This window comes from Uncinocarpus reesii, genomic scaffold, assembly GCF_000003515.1.
Source record: "Uncinocarpus reesii 1704 scaffold_3 genomic scaffold, whole genome shotgun sequence".
Classification (NCBI taxonomy): Eukaryota; Fungi; Ascomycota; class Eurotiomycetes; order Onygenales; family Onygenaceae; genus Uncinocarpus; species Uncinocarpus reesii.
In genome coordinates this window covers 1191857-1211916 of record NW_003052498.1, presented here as the reverse complement: position 1 = coordinate 1211916, position 20060 = coordinate 1191857, and the positions used below count along the sequence as shown (strand labels likewise).

Below are 20060 nucleotides of genomic sequence, written 5' to 3'. Positions count from 1 at the left end.
CGCATTTAGCGCATCAAGGCGCAGAAGGGTGGAACAGTGGTGAAACATATAGCTGACCGGAGCTTGTTAGGAGCTCTCAAGCCAGTCCAGCTTGGAAGCAAGATTTAGATCATAGACGCGCTCTTTTGGGGCCATCAAAATATCAGTTTTACTACACATATATATCGCGAAGAAACCACCATTTACCAGTTTGAACGAGTTCGCGTGACAAAGTGGTGCTGATTCGACTCGAGTACGCACTTATTAATCTTCGACAGAATTACCCCGCAAACATCAGCCACAGCGCTTCTCCCATTCCACCCCGTGGCCCAAGTCCAACATGACAATGACATCCTTAGTCGCCCCTATATACCACGCCTCGGGGCTCGATTCCCAGCATCGAATCTGCGCTGCCTTCACGGGTAAAGGAACTTCATCCGAAAAGAACCACAATTTCTCCTTCCGTCCCACCGGTGGAGACGGCCAGTCAGGGTATTTCCGTCGAAACCTAGAATACCTCGCCGGCCAGCTTGCATTCGACTGCGGGCGTTTGACCTGGCCCAATGGAGGCTGGCCGCATTCCGGACAGGCCATCATAGCGGAGAACTTCGAATGGGTCGCCAACAAGCGCACGGGCGGGATCATGCCCGTCGAACCACAGAATGAGCCGACAGCAGTGACGTATGATGGGATCGTCACCCGGTCGCCTCGTTTTGTGCTTGGAGTTCAAGGCGCGGATTGTCAGTCGATATTTTTGTACGAGCCGGAGGCGCAAGTGATTGGCCTGGCGCATGCGGGTTGGAAGCCACTGGTAAGAGGGGTTGTGAGGAATACGCTTGATGCGATGGTGGCTTGTGGAGCGCGTCGGGATGGGATTGTCGCATATATAGGGCCGGGAATAGGGGATCGGTATACACAGTTTCGCTGGGATGACGAAATGGAACAGTCCATTCGGGATGTGTTTGTTCAGGCGGGACGGCAGGACCTTCTTAGCTCTTCGACTGTGAGGCATGAAATGACAGAGAGTGACCGAAAAGAGCTGGCTTTGGCTCTGGGCAAAGAGGTTCCTTGCGGAACATCGTTCAAGCTCTCGACGTTGGCTGTTTGTGAGCTAGAACGCCATGGAGTGAAGCCGGAGAACATTACGCAGAATAGTGGCTCGACGATAGTTGATCGCCATCCGTCAGCGGACGCAGGGTCTGAAGGTGCTTTTCGGTATCAGTCCTACCGTCGTGAGTGGCCAAACCATGGACTCAGTATCAGTGTCTTATTTCTGAAATCACATTCGAAAACGGAGCTTGCAAACAAGAAGGAGAGCACGGGACCGGACGATGGTAGCATATGATTGATTGCTGTACAACACTTCTGCTATCAAGGGAGATGGAGATGCGCCCAACCACCCCTACGCCGTCTTCTCATCGACATGGGGTTGCTTGCTTTCGCACGAGATCGAACTCGTTGGAGACAATCGTTCCCCATTGGCAAGGAAGCACACATTGATATTTTCGAAATTACCGTCATCAGAGTGTGCCTGACGCTCCGTTGTAGCCGCTGTCGTCAGGAGGATTGGGTGCTCCCTCACGCTGGTGCGGATCTCGAAATCCGCGCCAGTGGACTGTCTGAAATGGTCCTTTTCGCTGGGCAACAGCGCATACGCAGGGCCAAAAACTATCAAGGCCCAGAGCTTCGTGAAACTAGCCAATTCCCTAATCCCAACCGTCTTCATCTCCACCGTGTTATGTGTGAATCCAACAACGTTCTTCTTTTTAGCCCGTTTTTGCACATGTGCCGTAGCCTGTCTGTTGATAAGGACCTCTTTGTAGAACAGGACATTTCGAAACGAGGTGTCCATCACGCTGAGCTCAATTGCGCTGCTAAACATGGCTCCGGAGCCAATTGTAAGAGAAGCAAGCAGAGCCAGAGAGCCGAGCTGGCTGGTGCTGTCTCCGGAGTTGGAGATCGAGGTCCATGTCGCAAAGCCCGTCGTGATGGTAATGCCGACAATTGATACAACGTTTGTGATCACTCGCTCTAGCGCCACGCTGGCTGCCTGCACAGTAGATGAGATTTCTTGCTTCTGCCAGCGTGTCACAGTGTTAACAGCGCCTTCATCTTCGTTTGCCAGCGTTGAGCCATCGTCCGTAGAGTCAGCCTTTTCCACGGCTTCGCTTCCTTTCAGACGGCAATTCTCATAGGGAGGAAATGTAGGGCTCGTGTCTGGCTTCCCGATCTTTCTAAACACCGGCGATGCGTTTCCCAAAAGGCCCGCCTTGAGTTGGCTCAGGTCCACGGACGCAAAAGACGCCTTGTTCAGCAAGCTCCAAGTAGCACCCGCGCCCAAGAGCGTGAAGAAACTCCGGCACGTCTTCCACACGTACCAAGCGTGGATGCAAAACGCCGTGACATAGATCAGCGCAACCACCAGACGGGGATACGCATCAGGCACTTTTTGCTTCGTCAGGAACCCGTTGTACATCAGCGTAGACACCACCATGGCCAGCACCATCCACAAGCACACCCATTCCCATATCGCTACTTGGACGATGCTTTTCGTCAGCGACGAGCCTGCCGTTAACCACATCGGCGGCGGAGCAACCCTCGTCCTGGGCAGCGCCTCGCAGTCTTCCACGCCCCTCGCCGTCCGTCCCTCCCCACCATCTCCATCCAGCTTGCCCACGTAGAATAACCGAATCGAATCCTCATCCACCGACGCCTCCGGCTTCGCGCCGCCCGTCTCGGACGTCGTGCTTGCACCCGGCCACGCCCTCGAGAGCAGATGGCTGATATTCGCCCTCACCGCTCCCAGCGGGATCTTGCTGGTACTCGACAGCCTCGTCCCCGGCCCAATCAGCACCGCATATGTCATCGTCATCAGGATCGCACTCAGGATGGCCAAGGAGGTATTCACGGCCCGATATGTGTTCTGGTGAGGGTTGGCTGGCTTTTGCTTTCCGTCGTTGGAATCTCCCCCGGAGCCAACAGGAACGGGTCCTTGTGGTCCGCCGGGAGGGCTGCCGAGAGGGCCATTGCCTGGGGAGCCTGCTGCTCCTCCGCCTGTGCCCCCTCCGACGGGGCTTCCGAGAGTGGAGGCGGCGACGATGAGGAGGATGAAGCAGACGTTGGTTAAAGATAATCGCCGCATCCTTTCTTGTATGTGTAGTATCTGTTTTTGCGCCGATCTATCCTATAATCTGCATTTTGGTCAGTTAATGAGTATCGCATATGACTCCGTACTGGTATTGCTCATGCGAAGACGGAGAGGCTCTCCGAACTTACCGCACTCAGCGTGAATCGGATCGCGACCAATTCTCAAAGAATTGAACAAAGCAGACTCAAGAAATCCTATTACCCCACAAATGGAATCATGTCAAGAAAGCAAGCGCTGCAATTAAATCAGCGAAGCCTTTTCCTGTATATCTCTCCGCTGCCATCCATGCTCTTCTTCCCCCCCTGAAATACTAACACGAGAGGGAAAATCATGCTGACGCGATCAAAGGCACTAAACACGCGCACGAGGAGCTAAATTTAGCTGAACACGAAGGGCTAATTTCAGCCTTTTCAATTTCAGAGGCGACGGGTGAGTGAAAAAGGAGATGTTTTTGACCCTTCATGAGATTCGCGGTATGGACTTGTCTGTGATCGGTTCCTGGAGCGGTGCGTTCCATGGTTCGTCTACCCGCGTTCAAGGTTACTCAAGCCGATCTGTTTGGACGCTTGCATGCATCACGTAGTTACGAAAGTGCAGAGGGCTAAAATCTCAATTATTATCCATTCTATCGAGTGAGAAATTGACTATCTAGCATCTGATAGCTTCTACCAGGACCATAACCTTCCCTGCGTGCTGTGTATGAGACTTGTTTTGTAGCTTTAGGCAAATGCCGGATCTGCTTGTTAGCCGGGTTCAATATCCCCAAAGTAACGAATTTCCCACACGGCGTGTGTCCATTGCGCGCACTCTCTATCTGCAAATTCCGGAGCCGGATAACCCCATCCAAACGTTTGGGTATGAGGCATTTTCACAGCCTTGAAAGCCAGCAAGGATAATGAGGAGAAGCAGATGCATCGCCATGAAGCAGCTGACTGCGCACATGATAACCCAGGCGCAGCTTGGCAGACTTTGGGGAATACACAGTTCGCTCCCCTGCCGTTTACATGGTGCATGCTCAGCCTATTGCGGACTTGTGGTAAACCCTCAAGGAGCCGCAAGTGCCCTCAGACGAGGGCTCTCGGCACTCTGTTCAAAAATTGATGATTGGTTGACGGTCAAGATGACTCTGTTTTACATTGAGAATGCTGCCTACCTGAGAGTTGTGGCCATTTTACTTGAAAAGAAACTCGCAGAAGTACAATTTGCCCTGTACGTCTCGAGTTACCTCATAGATCATATGAAAGAAATCCTAAAGGAAAGTTGAAACTGGAAGTTTGGATATATGGTCTCTCCGTGTTTTCTGGAGACATGGCTAGCACTCATTCAGTGCAAGAGTAATCGTGAACTCCGAATTAAAAAAATGCTCCTGTTACAGAGATGTAATAATATTACCCAGCCGACGGCAGTTGAGAAGGAAAAGAAAGAATGAGAACAGCAAATATTATCTTCTCTCCCCGGTACATCGTATGGGGATTTTCTTTGATCCGCGGATGACAGGTATCCTTGTCGTTGTCTCCAGGGAACGTTGAGCAGAGCAATTGATCCAAACGAAAAGTTTGGATGCCTTGTCTCTTCCCGACGGAGCCGATTGAGAGGGGTTTTCGCAAAGAAGACAGACTGGTTAAGCCGTAGGCCCAAGTAAAGGATTTTTCAGTTTAAGAGATTTTAAAGGGTATGGGTTATCGAAAGAAAAAAGAGAACAAGTAGCCAGAAATGTTTGGGTGTCGATCATCGGCTCACCATCGACGACTAAATGACATTAGAAAAGTACACACGTTGTTATTGGGCGACGAGAATATACCTGTAAGCTTCCGCCACTTGAGGCTGGCGTCGCTTCATCCTTGGAGTGACATCGTCAATTTGACGACGAGGCTCCTCAGCACCGCTGTCAGAAACATCATCTGGTCTATTTCGCTTATGGCGGTGACGATGAGAAGCTGCATAGCCTCGAGAGTCCAGGTGATCTTGGTGAATGCTTCCGGAGGTTGCTTCTGGTTCTTGCCGATGACCATGCTCTTCGCGGCCATTTTCACGATGATTATCGCTGGAATAGCCATTGACGACTTCATTTGCATGTTCCGTGGATCCTCGCCTTGCCTGAATTGAATCCCCATTTGGAGGTGGAGGTGGTGGTACGAATTGTTGTTGCTGTCTACCACGCCATCCGGGTTGTGAGTTCAAACGATAGTCGCGTTGCTTCTGACTAGAATAGTTAATATCGTGTTGCGGGCCACCTCGTCTTCCATGATCGCGGTTGTTGCGATCCCAAAATTGATTGTGGGCAATAGGCTCCTGTCGTGAATGACTATTCAAAGTTCAGAAAGTGGTTCTGCATTAAAACATGACTTGATAGTTATCTGGCTGAAACTTACATCAAAGGCGAATGAGAATCGTCTGCTTGGTCGAGTGGCTGTTCAGACAAGTCTTGCTCGATGATCTCGCCAGATATAGGCGAAGAAGGTTCATCCCGAAATTCACGGTGAGAGCCATCTGATCTGGATTGATTGTCATAGGACTCAGAGTCACTGGTATATGAGACTTCCTGGTTTTGATCTCCATCGCTGGCTTGGTCGGGATCTTCATATCTGATTTCCTCATTTTCCGCATCTTCCTCATCGTTGGGTGCAGGTGTAGGCTGTCGCTCAACACGATGGGTTTCGTATACTTTGGCTCGAATGGCAAGAAGTTCTTTGACGGAAATCAACTCACTGTCCATTGGGATTTCTAGGAAAATTGGGTCGTCCATCATAAAGGGCCAATCCTCAGTATCTCTGATGTTGCAATCAAATTCTTCGGCTTTTTTATCCAGGATATACTTTGAGACAGACATGTCACGGGGCAAAGAGGCCATCGGCGGCGGCATGGTCAGCTCATCCCGGTCAGTCAAAGTTGAAGGTAGAGGTCGAGCAACGGCTTGCGGTGGTCTCCACACTGCATCCACAATGAGCATTTAAACAGAAGCGTTGCCAGCATAGCTTACCAATTTGATTTGGATCATGTCTGGTATCAGGTATCTCAATAGGGTCCAGCTCATCCATCCAAGGCTCAACAACTGGTGCAACTGAGCGCACATTGTCATAACGACTCCAGTAATCTCGAGCTTGCCTGCGTTGGACATCCCTGGGCGCGGGTGGTCGATGTTCCGAATGATAAGGTGGGTAGTCCCGTTCCCCATGGTGGCGAGGGTACGGCGGAGGATAATAATCCTGTTGAATAGGGCCGTGAGCATCTCGAGGAGGAGGGTACTGGGGTCCATAAGCATTCGAATGATAAGGCGGTTCATGAGGTCCATAAGGAGCATATCCATAAGGTTGGGGCGGAGGATGGTGCCAGGGATCACGAGGCTGCGGTGGATAGTGCCCAGGTGGTTCATATTGGCGATAATCGGGCGGCGGCGGGTGTGTGAACCCTCGTTGAGGGCGGGGCTTGTGCTTGTGCGACGAATTTCCACGAAGATGCGATTCCATTGAGCCTGCCGTTCTCTGCCGTTTGGGAGGATGTGGATTTCTATGTGAGCCGCTGGAAATGGCGAGATCAGCTGCCCACCTCGGGGAAATGTTGATCTCAGAGCAGGCTGGACTTACGGGTGGCCGTCCTGGCGTCGTTCAGGACAGTTTTGGACAAAGTGATCAGAAGATCCGCAATTGTAGCATGTCCCTTGTGTGGCCTCGCTTAATGCCCCGGAGGGTCCCGCTTGGTGGGAAGGCGGATGTTTCCTCTGTCGTTTGCCATGACCCCTATGTCCTCGCTGGGGACCGTTGAAGGTAGGAACTGGCTGCGGATGAGAGCCCAAAAGCCCGTCAGGCGCCGCTAGGTCAGGCATGATGGCCCGCCTTTAGAAAGATATATGTAGCGTTCTTGAGGAGGAGGGTGAAAAGACTGAAAAGAAAGTGAGGGCGGTGGGATATTTTTTAACAGGCTGGCATCATGTGCCGTGGACGCATCAGAAGGCGGGGGGTAAACACTCTCGGCAGCAATCCAACCACCTTCAGCAACTCACCCAACTGATCAACCAAGCCAGGGACCAGACACCCAAAAGGTGCTTTCTCAAATCTCAAGACCCAGAAACAAAAAGGCAGTTTGTATCCAAAAGACGGCCGGATAACGGCCGGATGGGATATTGCACTCTCGGAGTGAATGTGTCTGCACCGAACAGACACTGTGTGCCTCTAAGAACTATCCAGAAGCGGAGATCACTTGGCTGTTATATAAACAGAGAGCTAACGTGCAGAATTGCTATATAGGCAACAGAACATCAAGTTCTGGCCGGTTCACAGCAAGCAAAAATCGATTGTTATACGTGCCAAGCTGGCCAGGCAGGGAGCAGCACTGCTGTATCTCCGCTGCTGAGGATGAACAGAGTCAGGGACACAGAGCGTCCAGGAGAACAGGCAGCGGTGCAGAGGAGGAGACGGAAGATGATGTTGAGAAAGAGTGATGATTCCCATGGATTTCAAAAATACTCCTTAGAGCAGGGCCTGTCACGTGCACGCGGTCGGTCTAACGCTTTTGGGAAAGGATCAGAAGGCTGGCCAAGAACGGTGATGGCGATATCGACATCTGATGGAGATATATGTGCTAGGGGGGACGAGCTCACAGGCATGGCGGTTGGGTAACCATCTTGCTTTGTGCTCGGATCCAGCTGGCATTGAATGCTGCTTTTCCATGCCTTCGGGTTCAATGCCTTGACCAGCAAGTCCACGAGTGAAGCACGATGGTAGCCGCTGGACTTGATCCGTGAACTCAAGCTGGTTTACGGAGTAGGGTCGAGTGGATCGGATCTCACTTCCATTTGGAACGACCGAGAGCTCCGAGATATTGAGCTCTGGCATTACGGCAGACTATATCCAATGTTATAAATGCAAAGCTAGTGCTACTCGGCAAAACTACCACCAAGGTCCCCCTAGCACATTTGCAGCCTTGGATGCTCGTGTTGTATAAAAGAATGAGGGCAAGCCTTTTCATTCGAGGGTGTTTTTGCCCGGTGCTACTTGCGACTTGCCTATTGCACTGTGGACAGCTATATACGTCGACCATGATTCCGGTTCGCCTTTGGTTTCATATTGGCGCAACCACTGCGGTTATCCTTTTCGCTATCTACTTCAACCGGGATTCATTTCTTTTCTCGGCAAAGAATAGAGAGGTTGCCGTTTCAAAGATTATTTCAGAGGTACGTAAAAGACCCAGAAGACCCCCAGTGGCAGGAGCTCATGTGAACGCCACGACAGGTATGATACAATGTACCTCCCAACAGCCCTGCATGTATAATCGGATTTCCAATACGGTGGTGTTTTATTTCTAGACAAGGCTTCATTTTGCCGTCTCGGATATTCCAGGTCGGCATCAGCAGGAGAGGGAGCAGCTCTACCAACGGTTGCATTGGCAAAGCGGCAAGCCACCCACGCACCATGCTCGCCATCGACTGCTGTCGGCGCTGCATGGTTTTTACCGGTATGAGAAGACAGCCATGCAAGAATTAGATACGATTCGCCGGAGGTACAGTAATGTGGGAAAGGAGCAGAAACTGGTACGAAACCATAATCATCGCTTTCCAACCCCAACTTAACTCGCACATTTGCCTTTAACGTCGTGAGAAACCTCCGCTAGGCATCACTACACTCTGACTAACTCAAACTCCGGTAGTTGGTCGAGTCCGTTATTGGCTATGAGGAGAAGATTCGGCGCACTGAGCAGCTGATTAAGAAAAATGATAAAATAGCCCAGGAAATATTTGATTGTGCTCTCTCGTTTTACCAGGTCGAATTTCTAGAGTTTAAGCAATTTACCGATGAGATTGAATCCGGCGGGAAATCTGCTGAACGCGTTAGTGTCTCGCAAGCTCTAAAACATTTCGTCCGGGATTGGGCACCAGAAGGCGGACATGAGCGGATGAACACCTTTCCCCAGATTCTTGAGTCTCTTCAGAAACATTATCCGAACAGGGATAGCCGCGATCCTGTTCAAGTCCTTGTGCCTGGTTCGGGTGTTGGACGCCTGGCGCACGACATCGCGGATTTAAAAGGCAACTTCTCCTATCGAAACCTTGAACTTGACGACGACATATTAACTGTTACTTGTAGGGTTCGAAGTGACTGCCAACGAATGGTCATCGTTTATGAATCTCGCCTACCGTTATTTAACCTCCCCCAAAGTCGCGCTGGCAAACTCCACAACAATCCACCCGTATGTTGACTGGTGGTCTCACCAGCCGAGTAACGCGGAGCTGCATCGATCAATCACTTTCCCCGAGGTGCTTGTTGATCCTTCTTCTGTCCTCCTCGTTGAAGGCGACTTTACCACGGTTTTCAATCAAGACAGCGACAGCGGCCGCTTCGACGTCATAGTCACTCTATTCTTCATTGATACGGCCCGCAATCTACTAACATATATCGAGACGATTCACCGTCTCCTTAAACCAGGTATGAGTGCACGTTAGCCTTTGCCAATTATGCACAATGAGCCGCTAACGACTGTGCATTTTTAAGGGGGAATGTGGATCAATTTAGGTCCACTTCTCTATGGCTCTGCTCCTTTCCTTCAACTATCTCTAGACGAAATACTCGACATCTGTCAAGCTATCGGCTTCGAATTCTTAGATACAGACCCGGATTACGGAAATCTGACCCTTCCAGGAAGAACTGTCCGTCAGAAGGAAGCCCCGTATGGGTTTAATGCACGCGCATTGTCGAAAAACGCGTACTGGGCGCAGTTCTGGATTGCCGTCCGTCAATGATGATCAACCTTATTCTATCTCAGTCACTCGAAGTGGTGATGTACCGGCGGTTTGCGCATGGAAATCTTCACACTAACCATTACCTTGATCATTGTCCCACTGATGAGCAGCCCAAACCTACCTTAAAATAATCTAAATATATCGAACTATTCCTATAATCAGTGTCTTATCAGCTCGCTGCAGTGCAACCTCGCGGTTATGCAAGGATGATCGGATGATAGTAAGTCCGACCAAGGCGTTTCTGGGCTGGTGTAGCTATTAATAGCTTCCTCGACAGCAGCGTCTTGCATTGTCGGCACTTTGTCTCTACCGAAAACCAGTGATTGTGACCCTTCTCTCTCATTTGTTATATAGCGGTAGGATGTTACCAATAGCAATTGTATGTACATACAATGCCCGTTGGAAATCACAAAGATACCGCTGATCCAACTGAGTTGTTTGTCCACCCCTCTTCTTGACCTACATAAGCGCGAGAAGCAGTGAACAAAATACCCATGGAACCCCCTTTCAGCTCAAGTTTCTCCTCCATACTCCATGTCAGATGTGAAATCAGCATTAGAGAGCTAGGAAGCAGGGAGATCCCGTTCCCATGCTGTCTGTGAACACCTTTGCATTCGCTCAAAGGAGCCTCGACCAGAAAAGCAGTTCTGTGCAAGCCTATTTCCGCCGGAACTGGCTAGACACTGTGATGATCTTCGTATTGCGGCGAGGATGGAAATGCCATCACTCCAACTCTCATAGTATCAAGGGTGACCTGATGGTATGGGAGCGGGATTGCGAGTCCGCAGAAGAACAAGCTTATCGCGACAATGATTTAAGCCCAGGCTGAATATTCGAGCCGCAGTTGCTAAATAAAGGAGGTCTGGGAAAAAGACAACACATATCGACGCCCACAAACAAGCTGCTGTTGGACAAGGCCCTGTTTGAGGTATATTTCCTAATATGAACCTTCTACTCACAATAAGATAGGGCCAGCTCACCCCAAATTGAAGCTTTGAAATTGGCGTCAGAGCCAAATTGATTGACTGGATGCATGTTCACCAATGTGAATGTTTCAGTCCTCTTTGCATGGCTACCTGAAGTTGAGATCGTATTCCGGGAGAAGAGTCCATTAAGAGTGGCCGCGTCAACAGGGAAACCTCCCGGACAGCAAGTTGAATGGCAAACGATTGGATGCGAGGTCTGTATGTACATGCCGTGTGCGCTGAGCTGGAGTGATTTGAGGCTCATCTTGCTAGTAATTCGTCCATGAGTGAGGTTCTTTTCCTAATGCGGGCATTTTTCTGTAATATGGCTACGGGGACTCCAATCGTCAACCCATTTTTGCGCCACTGATAGCGGGTCGAAGCACTCGTTTTTCCCCACAGAAATGTTGCACAGCAGGCCGAAGCCTTGGGGTGATCTTCGGGAGGCATTTGAAAGTTGACCAGCTGCCGATCACTGCGGCTATCCCACAAGGTACTATGATGACAATGGGAGCTCTGAGGTCCCTTATCCATTGCTATCATGATCAGACTTTGGATATGGGAGCCTTGAGATGCCTGGGTGATCTCTGTTGAAATATAAATACCCCAAAGCCCCCCTGGGACAAGTTCTGTTCGCTTTCCATCAACAAATATTGATTATTTACGATTCAAAATCAAGACCAGCTTATACAATCCCCAAACCCCATCTTCCGCGCAAAAGACTGATTCTCCCGCCTCCCGATATCAAAATGAAGTTCTTCACTACTTTCTTCATTGCCTTCCTTGGGTATGCCGCTTCACCCTTCACCCTGATATATTTCAACTTCATGCTAATGCCTCTTAATGCAGCATCGCTGTCAGCGGTTAGTCTCATCCAGTGGCGTCGAGATATGCATCGGGTCTTCTAAACTCATGAAATTTAGACACCATGGCTATTTCATGCCGGGATCAAGCTGGTAACAGAGGCCCCCGATGTGTCGCCAACAACAGAGTCCCATGCCCTGCCGGCTTCCGACCTGTCTTTTACGACACTCCTGAACCCTGCCGATGGGGCCAGCGCTGCTGCATCTAAACTCGAACTTCGATCCTCCGAGAAGCTACGAAACATTCCAAAGCTTTCTTGAACCTACTCGAACTCGGGTCCCCCGGCAACTCTACGTTATGGCTCAGTTATCAGCAGGTACTATGGATACAGCCGCTGAGTAGCGGATTTCGGCTTTCTTCTACTAGATCAGACACTCGTTTTTTTTTATTTCATCAGTGGACACATTAATATTATTTCCTCTCTGGTCGAGATAGCATCACAAGCAGGAGCAGTAGCAGCTGTAGCAGCTGTGATGTAAATCAAATACAAATAAAAATACACGAACAGAGTGAAATTGAATTCCAAACATATCTTGCCATAGCCAATCTATTGACATTCCTCTCTAATCGACATGGCATCACAAAAGAAACAAGCAGGAGCTGGAGAAGCAGTGATGTAAATCAAATACAAATGGAAAATACAGAGATGGTGAAGGGGACAGTGAAAGAGACGGTGAAATCAAATCCCAACCACCCATGCCGAACGAACCAATTGGGCATGATTCAATGACTTACGCAAGTGCTTTGTGGACCAGAGAGAAAGGATCTCGGTCCGCTACAAGAATATCGCCAAGGACGCAGAGAATATAAACTGTACAAATGAATAGGGCCTCGGTATTCTATGCGTGTTGGGCGGTATTCTTGTAGTTGACCGGGATCCTTACACCCTGGTCCACAAAGCACTTGCTGAGCTCGGTATTGATCATTCCCGGGAAGGTCTTTGCCGAATAGACACGGAACACATCCGTGAATATACTTGCGATGACGGGAGACGATTCATCCTGCGTACCGGGCTCTGGCGCAGCCCCTAGAGCCAAGGCTTTGCCCAAATCCATGATAGAAATTTTCAATCTACCCAAGCGCGTTAGTATAAGGTAGATGAAAAAAACAAGATATAGGGCTGGCACTCACCGGTATTCGCCCGGTGCGCGAACACTCAAATCGTTAAAAATAAACCAAATTCCCCGTTCGCCTGTCAAGTCTCTAAGCTTGGCAGCGGTAGAAGAAGTGTTGCCAACCAAGTTATTGGTCGCAACCACATTTGGCAGAGTAGAGGATGAGGGGGTGCTCTGCAAGTTCCCAGTATATCCCATAGGCTGAAGGTAAGGAACCGCCATCATGGGATAACACTGATCCCCAGCCAACGGAGGAGGTACAGGAGTACCCTGATAGTCCGCGGGGCGATCGGGCTGGGGAGGCGACGTTGAAGGACCGGGGCGCTGCGGTACCACCTCAGAACTGAATGAATCTTTCTTCACATTCGAGATCGATGTGCAACACGCATGATGGGAAAGCATGTTGAGATTTCGAACTTCATGGATATCATAAAGTTCACCAGTGGCAACCAGGAAACAAGTATCAATAGTGCTGTACGGTATTGTTAGCTATCTAGTGATACGGTGAATGAGAGGATGGTACCTACTCGGTATTAATCTTGTCAAATGTATCAGCTGCCCAAACGGTCAGGGAAACGCATGGTGGTGGAGTAATCGTTCTACGGTCCTAGAATAGAAATCCGTTAATAAATGTTTTGGATGCTGGGGGACGTATCACTTGAAGCTGACCTTTTCACTGAATCCGCACATTCGTCCTCGGATGGGCTGCTGTGAGACCTTCAGTTCGTACATAACTCCATCTCGCGAGCCGATACCCTGCAACTCCGCCTGGTCACTATTGACGCCACGGGATCGAGAAGAACTGGCCGATGTCATCTTCAGAAGGAAAACAGCTTGGAAAATCAGAAAGGTAGTATTGGTGAAGTAAAGATGTTCAGTAATAGATGCTGATGGGAGCAAGATGCAGCTGCGTATCTTCGACTGGGGTGTTGCGAAAAAGTTGGCTAAAAACCGTTGACGCAAGGGAAAAGGGGGGTATTTGTCCTTTGGGGGTTAGAGTTCTTTGACTCGCCTCTTTCCAAAGAGCGGAGCGCCCGTCCATGAAAAGACGGTAGGCACTGTCATTATATCTTGGGACCAGCGCAAGGCAAGCACCGTGAGAGCGCAGAACTATATCCCCAAAGTAAACAGGCCGAAAACAAGCTTTCAACCCGAACCCAAATCTCGCCCTAAGTCCGGTTGGTAATAAGCGCTGCCAATGATATCTTCGCAATCCGATAACTAGCGCGTCTATCGCCTAGCGCTGATTGGTCCAATTTGCGGCTAGAGATGAGAGGTACTAACCCAATCGGGCTCCCTCCACGGGATGCCGAAACCTTGCCGGCCTCGATTGTGGACGTCGAGAGTCGGGCTTCAATGGGCAGGACCTCTGGGTCGTGTTTCAATGTCCATCCGTTTCCAATGTTCTCCTAAGTGAGCCTTGCGGCTTCTCTGCGATGAACCATATTGCGTCCGCTCTCTCTGTGGCAAAAGGGAAGGGGCCTCCCGAGAGAGAGTCGTGAAATTGGGCTGGCTGTATGCAGCTGGCAATGGGATACGCAGCGAGTCGATTACGCACTCGATGTTCACAAAAGGTATTGAGCTAAAGTATTTGTTCATGTTGTCATTGTTCGTTAGTGCGGGCCTTCATCCCCTGAACGTTCTAGATCTTAGTGGCTTATTGACGCCATCAACCTCGTTTGCTCGTCTCGACCTCCGGCCTGGAATTCTCCATCGTCGCTAGCCTCCTCTCCCCCATCACTCGTATCCTCTTCACCTTCATCATCTTCCTCATCTTCGTCTTCGTCTTCATCCGAGCCTTCGTCAGTAGTTCCTTCCTCTTCGGACGACTCTTCTTCCGTACTCTCTTCTGAGTCATCTCCCTCCTCTTCCGCACTCTCAGCCAGCCAGTCGTCCAGCGTAAGGTTCTTGCTTCGACCGGCAACCGCAGCGGCGTTCTGTTTATCTCCAGTCGCCACACCGTTACCATGCTCCTGCAACGCCCTATCCAAGATTTCACCAGCCGTGACATAGCCTCGCTCGCTAAGCCCTCCCTTGCTTTCCTCGTCTCTGAGTCTGGGGTCCGGTTCTGCGCCCAGCTCCACCTGGTCTGGCAAACCTTCGTATCCGCCCAAGCCGTGAACACCAGCATTGGGGCCGATGACGAGGGTAGCTGAGCCTAGAACAAAATCTCTCCTGGATTGAGAGGGTGACGGAGTGTGCGGAACCGGTTTAGGGGCAAGGAGGAGCAAGCAGGCGAGTTCTGTTGACGAAGGGTTCTCTAAAAGTGCTTTGTAGAGTCGTGCTCGATCTCGAAGGTCATAGGAGGTATCGTAACGCACCAAGAGAAGGATATAACGCCAAAGGATTGTGATTGCATCTTCTTGGGGTGGGTGTTCTTCACTACCATTGGCATCATTGCCATCATGCTGATTCTCTTCAGGTGTCTGCATCGCTTCGGGAGAATTGGCCTTGTGCAAGAGATGGTGAAGGTAAACCTTAGCTCCCAAGAGCAGGATCTGCTGTTTTGCCATTTCAGATTCATCCGCGAACCCTTTGGCCAAAACTCTTAAGATGTCAGGGGCTATATTGCGCCCAACGTCTGATCCTGCAAATTCTCCCACGAGCCATATTATAGTTGCCCTCGCTTCTGGGCCTATTATTGTGTCAAGCCTTTTCGCCAGCATCACAACGGTGTTTTCGTGCGAAGCAGGCTCTTGCTGAATAAGGTGTCGTATCACTGTCAATGCCTCTGACACTAAATTTTCATCAACGCTCGAGAGCTGCCTTAGAAGAATGTGTAAGCATTTTTTGGAGGCGCTGGTGTCACTTTCAGCACACCTCCCGATGGCTCGAACGCTTTCCCGAACTAGGTCTGTGTTGAATCCATTTGAAAAATGCTCCAATTCGCTGAGAATAATCCCTTTCACATGCATTCCGCATTGAGGAAAAAGTATAGTGAGAATTTCCAACTTCAGTATCCATATCTGGGGCTGATCCGTTGATCGAATTAAGAAATGAGAGACGTATTTAGTAAACGCTTTGGGAATAAGCAATGCGACGGCAATAATGTTGTATAAAGCAATATATTCGATATCCGGGGGGCAGCGAAGTAATGCGACTAATGGTCCCACAGTAGATTCCAACTGCTCGATTGTTCCTAAATATCGGAAACAGCGCACTACATCGATGATGACCGCAGAATTCCGACTTTGGAGTAGCGGCTTGCATGATTTTAGAAAAAGATCAAGGTCTGGATCCACAACTTGGATTTCTTCTTCTCCGACCTCCCCTGCCTCAGCCTCTGTATCATTTTCGTTATCATAGAACCCCTTTAGAGTAGACTTCTTGACCTTTTCCGTCCTCCGTGGGAAGCACTTTCTTGCATATACCGTCATAAGTCGTAAGGTCGCAAGTTGTCCCCATTCGTCCATGTCGACTAATTTCCTCACAATGCTGCGATAATACTTATGTATCATATCTATCCGCTCCGGGCAGACCTCCATGAACGCAGCCACAGCTGGTCCAACCACAAAATATTGGCTATCGCCCAGCAATATCGAAAGATAATCAGTAAGTTGGGGTAGTGTGCTAGGGTCCAAGCGGTAACATTTCGGAATGGCTAGTGCTGCAGCTTTTCGGACGTGCGGGCTCATATCGCCGCATCCACGTTTAATCGCCAGAGAAACGATCTGGCTTATCACTGGGACTCTAATGCCTGACATTGTTCGTAGAGCCAGCGCACGTACTTGAGGGTTCTGATCCGTCAGGGATTTTTGAATTGCATTGATAGAGAGAAGCGCGAGGTCAGGTTCCTCCTCGGCGTACTGCAACAGATATATGTAGACGAGCTTCTTGATTTCGACATTCGGGCTCGCAACATTTTTAACGATGGAAGAGAAGAAGGGTAGACATGGTTCGGCTCTGTACATCATCTGGGATGTGTCAATATCAGTCTCAAACGGGCCGACCTATGATTCTCGACCAGAGAGAGGGTGATTACCGAAATAACTTTCCGCAGCCCATCAAGGATTTCGCGATCATTCCTACTATCAAGGAGCTTCTTGATTTGTGACGCAGAGGCATTTCGAGGAGCATAGCCTGGTCTCTGGGATTTGGCGCTGCTAGCTGAGTGGGCGGCCTCGAGAGTGAGTTCGCGGGCTGGCACGGTACCGATTAGTCAAAACCAGGCAAGTTCAAAGAGAGGGAGATTTATGCACCAGTTTCGATCATCGAAGATATCCGTGATACGGTCTCCATCGCCGCTAACCCTGGCTGCACGCCGGGGTGCTTCTCTGGTGATTGCGGGGGTCGGCGAGATGTGAGGATCAGGTTGGTTTGGCGGCCTTCGAATCTGCCAAGATTCAACGGTGCTGGCTGATTAAGTTAACTAATGAATGCTTCAGTCCGGGGCGGTTTTCGTTTGAAACGTTGACGATGTACTCCGTAAGTTGACTACATTTAGTAAATACTATCTAATAATCTCACCAGGCAGCAAGCCACTGAAATGGAATCTTAGAGAATGAGGTAGTTCAATTCACTCGCTCGCTCCGAGTTGTTTGGACGGACTTGCAACGACAAACTCACCAACCCCATTCATCTTTCATGAATTCTCCTCCTCGTCCAACAGTCCAGTCCTTCGACCTCGTGACGGACTTTCTAGATTCCATTCTCCACGGCACCTTCTCCAAGGCCACCGTGATCGTGTGCTGGCCCAAAGCAAAGTTCATACAACAACTTTCGTCCTCGATACAGCTTCAGTCCCAACGCCAGGACGCCGAGGGCTATCCTCAGCAAAACAACGTGGCAACTCGCCTTCTCTCTGACACGATCGACGCCATTGACAAGTCGCAGCGAGTGACCTTGGTGTTTTGCCCCAGCCTCGAACACCTCCGCGCCTACCTGGGTACGTCGGGGAAATGGCCCAGGCCGGGAGAGAATGATTCCCAACGGGGATGGCCGCTACTCGCTATAATCAACCTTATCGCTCTGCATGTCCACACTTCCGAATTCTCTGCCCAAGGGATCTCGAGGAGTCTAAGCCTTGCTGTTGAAGTTGCTGCAAGGATGGCGATGGGCCTGGTCTTGTGTGAATGTCGGGAATTGAGTAATAGTGATACTGCGGAAGATCCTGCGGCTTCGAGTAGTTTGTGGAATGCGGTTGTTCCCTTGTTGAATTCGACAAAACCGCCAGAGGAACAGCAGGCCGCTCAGACCGTTCAGATTAAAAGGGTAGCAATGAGATGGTTCTGTTTTGATCATCCAACTGAAAGAGAGGGATAGGATATTGAGTATATCAACTGAAGTACGATAAAATGCTAAATACCCAGGCATTCCATGTGTTGTCCAATACTCCCCCGCAATAACATCAGATAGCAATAGGGTATCTTCAAAGAGTAAAATCTAACCGAACTCCGCCAAGGCCCATTCCTACATTTGATTGTCACAGACACTTTTCCATCTCCGTAATATAGAGCTTAATATGCGCTTCCATCTTTAGGTACTCGTCATGTGCCCGATGGATCTCATTTTCGATATTCTCCTTGAGGTCAACCATCTGCAGATAGCAAAAATCAGTATCAAGTCCTCAAGATGCATGGGGCGCGAATGAATACCTTCTTTTCTGATTGCTCAATTCGAATCTTCCTCCGCTCCATATCGCGCTGTTTATCAGCTCGCTCCTCTCGAAGCTGCTTCTGGATGTTATGCAATTCTTCCATTCTGATTTGGGCCTGTTCGGCCTTTTCCCGGGCGTTTTTTCTCAATGCTTCTGTCCGTTCATGCCAGCGGGCCAGTTGCCTCTGAAGTAGTTTTTCTGTTTGCGCAACTTCTCTCACTGTGTTTCCCCTCTCGGCCAAAGCGTCCTTGTTTCGGATCGCCCTTGCGTCTTCCTCTTCCTCCTTCTGCAGTTCCGCTGAAATATCCTCTAGAACCTTGATACAGCTTTGAACATCATTGCTTATGATGCCAAAAGTATCCATTGACATTTGCAATGCCCGCATCCTCCTCTCCATATTATCGATCTGAATTTTGTCCCGAGTCAGACTTTCCGATAGTTCCGTTAGGGATGCTTGAAGGATTGCAGGGCTTTGTGACACATAAGGACGTAGCTTCTCGCTTTCTTGACGAGTTTTGAGCAATTTCTCCGTCTTCTCCTCCAGCAAGCCCTGGGCTTTTAATTTTTCCCCTTTCACTCTCTCAAACGTCTCCGCAACACGTTCCTGGTCCCGTCGAAGCTCAAACAATCTTGCTTTTAATTCATCGTTCCGCCTGACTTTCTCCCTAACCACCCCTTCCATTTCTTTCTGCTGATTCTGCATTTCTTCAAGACGCTGCTCCATCTCCTGATTCTCGGCGTATAGGGCTTCGATGCGGGATTTGGTATTTTCGGATTTATTAAAATGCTCGTCGATTACCACCGTCTGTGACTCTCGAAATCGGACAAAATTGATCATATACGAAAATATCTTGGCAACCCGATCATAAGTAGGCTTGGTGAGGTCGGTGAAAGTAAAATCGTGCACTCCGCACTATTCCTCAAAACGGTCAGTTGAGCGGACGATTGGTGGCAGCGAGAGCTCAATGCCGTTGCCATACCTGAATCATGAGCTTGCGCAAGGAAACAAAGAAGCCCATGAGATTGCGGGCATCATGGGGAATGATTCCAGCATGGTCGCCACATATATCTTCCGCCGCTGCGCGCATTGCAGGCTCCACGGTTTCCCGGGTTGTGTTCATGAAGAGCTCCGCGAACCATTCAAAAATGATCTGTATTTGCTGCGGGTTCGGCTTCAGCAAGTCCGCTACCGTAAAAGGAATCCCGATATCGTTGATACATCCTGCAATGACCTTGTCCGGCTGGAAGCAAGTGTTAGCCTGGTTCGGCGGGCTGGCCGTGAAGCTGGGAACCTACAAGGCGGAGGAAGGCATCGGTGTCGTCTTCCTTTGGCTTCCGGTTTCGGTTATGCTGCTGCTGATTGCCATGATGGAATTGCTGACTAGCTCGGGAACTGTAAGCCATTTGACCAGATAAGCACAGAGTCGACAGTCGGTGGATTGGCGCTGTGCCTGCGCAAACCCCCCTCTGTTTGGTTTGTTTACAATCCGGCAAGACGCTTTAAGCCAGGTTCGGACTAGTGCCATTGGCCATCCTGGAGGCAAACAGTGCAAACATGGAGCTTGGGATTCTCATGAATGACAGTGTCATGGAGTGAGAGTGATGGCACCACCTGGTTACTACTAGATCAAACGTAGTTACGTAGGATATGAAGGTATGG

General features: G+C 49.8%; 8 protein-coding genes across 8 annotated transcripts; 3 read left to right on the top strand and 5 right to left on the bottom strand.

Annotated features, from left to right (window-relative positions):
* Nucleotides 1–319: 319 nt before the first annotated feature.
* Nucleotides 320–881, top strand: UREG_05190 (uncharacterized protein; the record flags this gene model as incomplete). The annotated part of the gene is made up of 2 exons (XM_002584455.1): nucleotides 320–790; nucleotides 870–881. 2 exons carry the CDS (start codon nucleotides 320–322, stop codon nucleotides 879–881), a joined length of 483 nt encoding a protein of 160 aa, XP_002584501.1.
* Nucleotides 882–1381: 500 nt separating this feature from the next.
* UREG_05189 (uncharacterized protein) lies at nucleotides 1382–3121 on the bottom strand (the record flags this gene model as incomplete). Its single annotated transcript, XM_002584454.1, has 1 exon — nucleotides 1382–3121. The coding sequence occupies one exon, from the start codon at nucleotides 3119–3121 to the stop codon at nucleotides 1382–1384; it is 1740 nt and encodes a 579-aa protein (XP_002584500.1).
* A 1785-nt stretch (nucleotides 3122–4906) lies between these two features.
* UREG_05188 (uncharacterized protein) lies at nucleotides 4907–6950 on the bottom strand (the record flags this gene model as incomplete). The annotated part of the gene is made up of 4 exons (XM_002584453.1): nucleotides 4907–5330; nucleotides 5500–6058; nucleotides 6108–6646; nucleotides 6712–6950. 4 exons carry the CDS (start codon nucleotides 6948–6950, stop codon nucleotides 4907–4909), a joined length of 1761 nt encoding a protein of 586 aa, XP_002584499.1.
* Nucleotides 6951–8162: 1212 nt separating this feature from the next.
* UREG_05187 (uncharacterized protein) lies at nucleotides 8163–9860 on the top strand (the record flags this gene model as incomplete). Its single annotated transcript, XM_002584452.1, has 5 exons — nucleotides 8163–8297; nucleotides 8430–8654; nucleotides 8771–9104; nucleotides 9208–9546; nucleotides 9760–9860. The coding sequence occupies 5 exons, from the start codon at nucleotides 8163–8165 to the stop codon at nucleotides 9858–9860; spliced, it is 1134 nt and encodes a 377-aa protein (XP_002584498.1).
* A 1714-nt stretch (nucleotides 9861–11574) lies between these two features.
* UREG_05186 (uncharacterized protein) lies at nucleotides 11575–11949 on the top strand (the record flags this gene model as incomplete). The annotated part of the gene is made up of 2 exons (XM_002584451.1): nucleotides 11575–11688; nucleotides 11749–11949. 2 exons carry the CDS (start codon nucleotides 11575–11577, stop codon nucleotides 11947–11949), a joined length of 315 nt encoding a protein of 104 aa, XP_002584497.1.
* Nucleotides 11950–12528: 579 nt separating this feature from the next.
* On the bottom strand, nucleotides 12529–13026 carry UREG_05185 (uncharacterized protein; the record flags this gene model as incomplete). Its single annotated transcript, XM_002584450.1, has 2 exons — nucleotides 12529–12760; nucleotides 12821–13026. The coding sequence occupies 2 exons, from the start codon at nucleotides 13024–13026 to the stop codon at nucleotides 12529–12531; spliced, it is 438 nt and encodes a 145-aa protein (XP_002584496.1).
* Nucleotides 13027–14453: 1427 nt separating this feature from the next.
* On the bottom strand, nucleotides 14454–16715 carry UREG_05184 (uncharacterized protein; the record flags this gene model as incomplete). Its single annotated transcript, XM_002584449.1, has 1 exon — nucleotides 14454–16715. One exon carries the CDS (start codon nucleotides 16713–16715, stop codon nucleotides 14454–14456), a length of 2262 nt encoding a protein of 753 aa, XP_002584495.1.
* A 1511-nt stretch (nucleotides 16716–18226) lies between these two features.
* UREG_05183 (uncharacterized protein) lies at nucleotides 18227–19804 on the bottom strand (the record flags this gene model as incomplete). The annotated part of the gene is made up of 4 exons (XM_002584448.1): nucleotides 18227–18340; nucleotides 18399–19313; nucleotides 19381–19641; nucleotides 19697–19804. 4 exons carry the CDS (start codon nucleotides 19802–19804, stop codon nucleotides 18227–18229), a joined length of 1398 nt encoding a protein of 465 aa, XP_002584494.1.
* Between the last annotated feature and the right edge of the window lie 256 nt (nucleotides 19805–20060).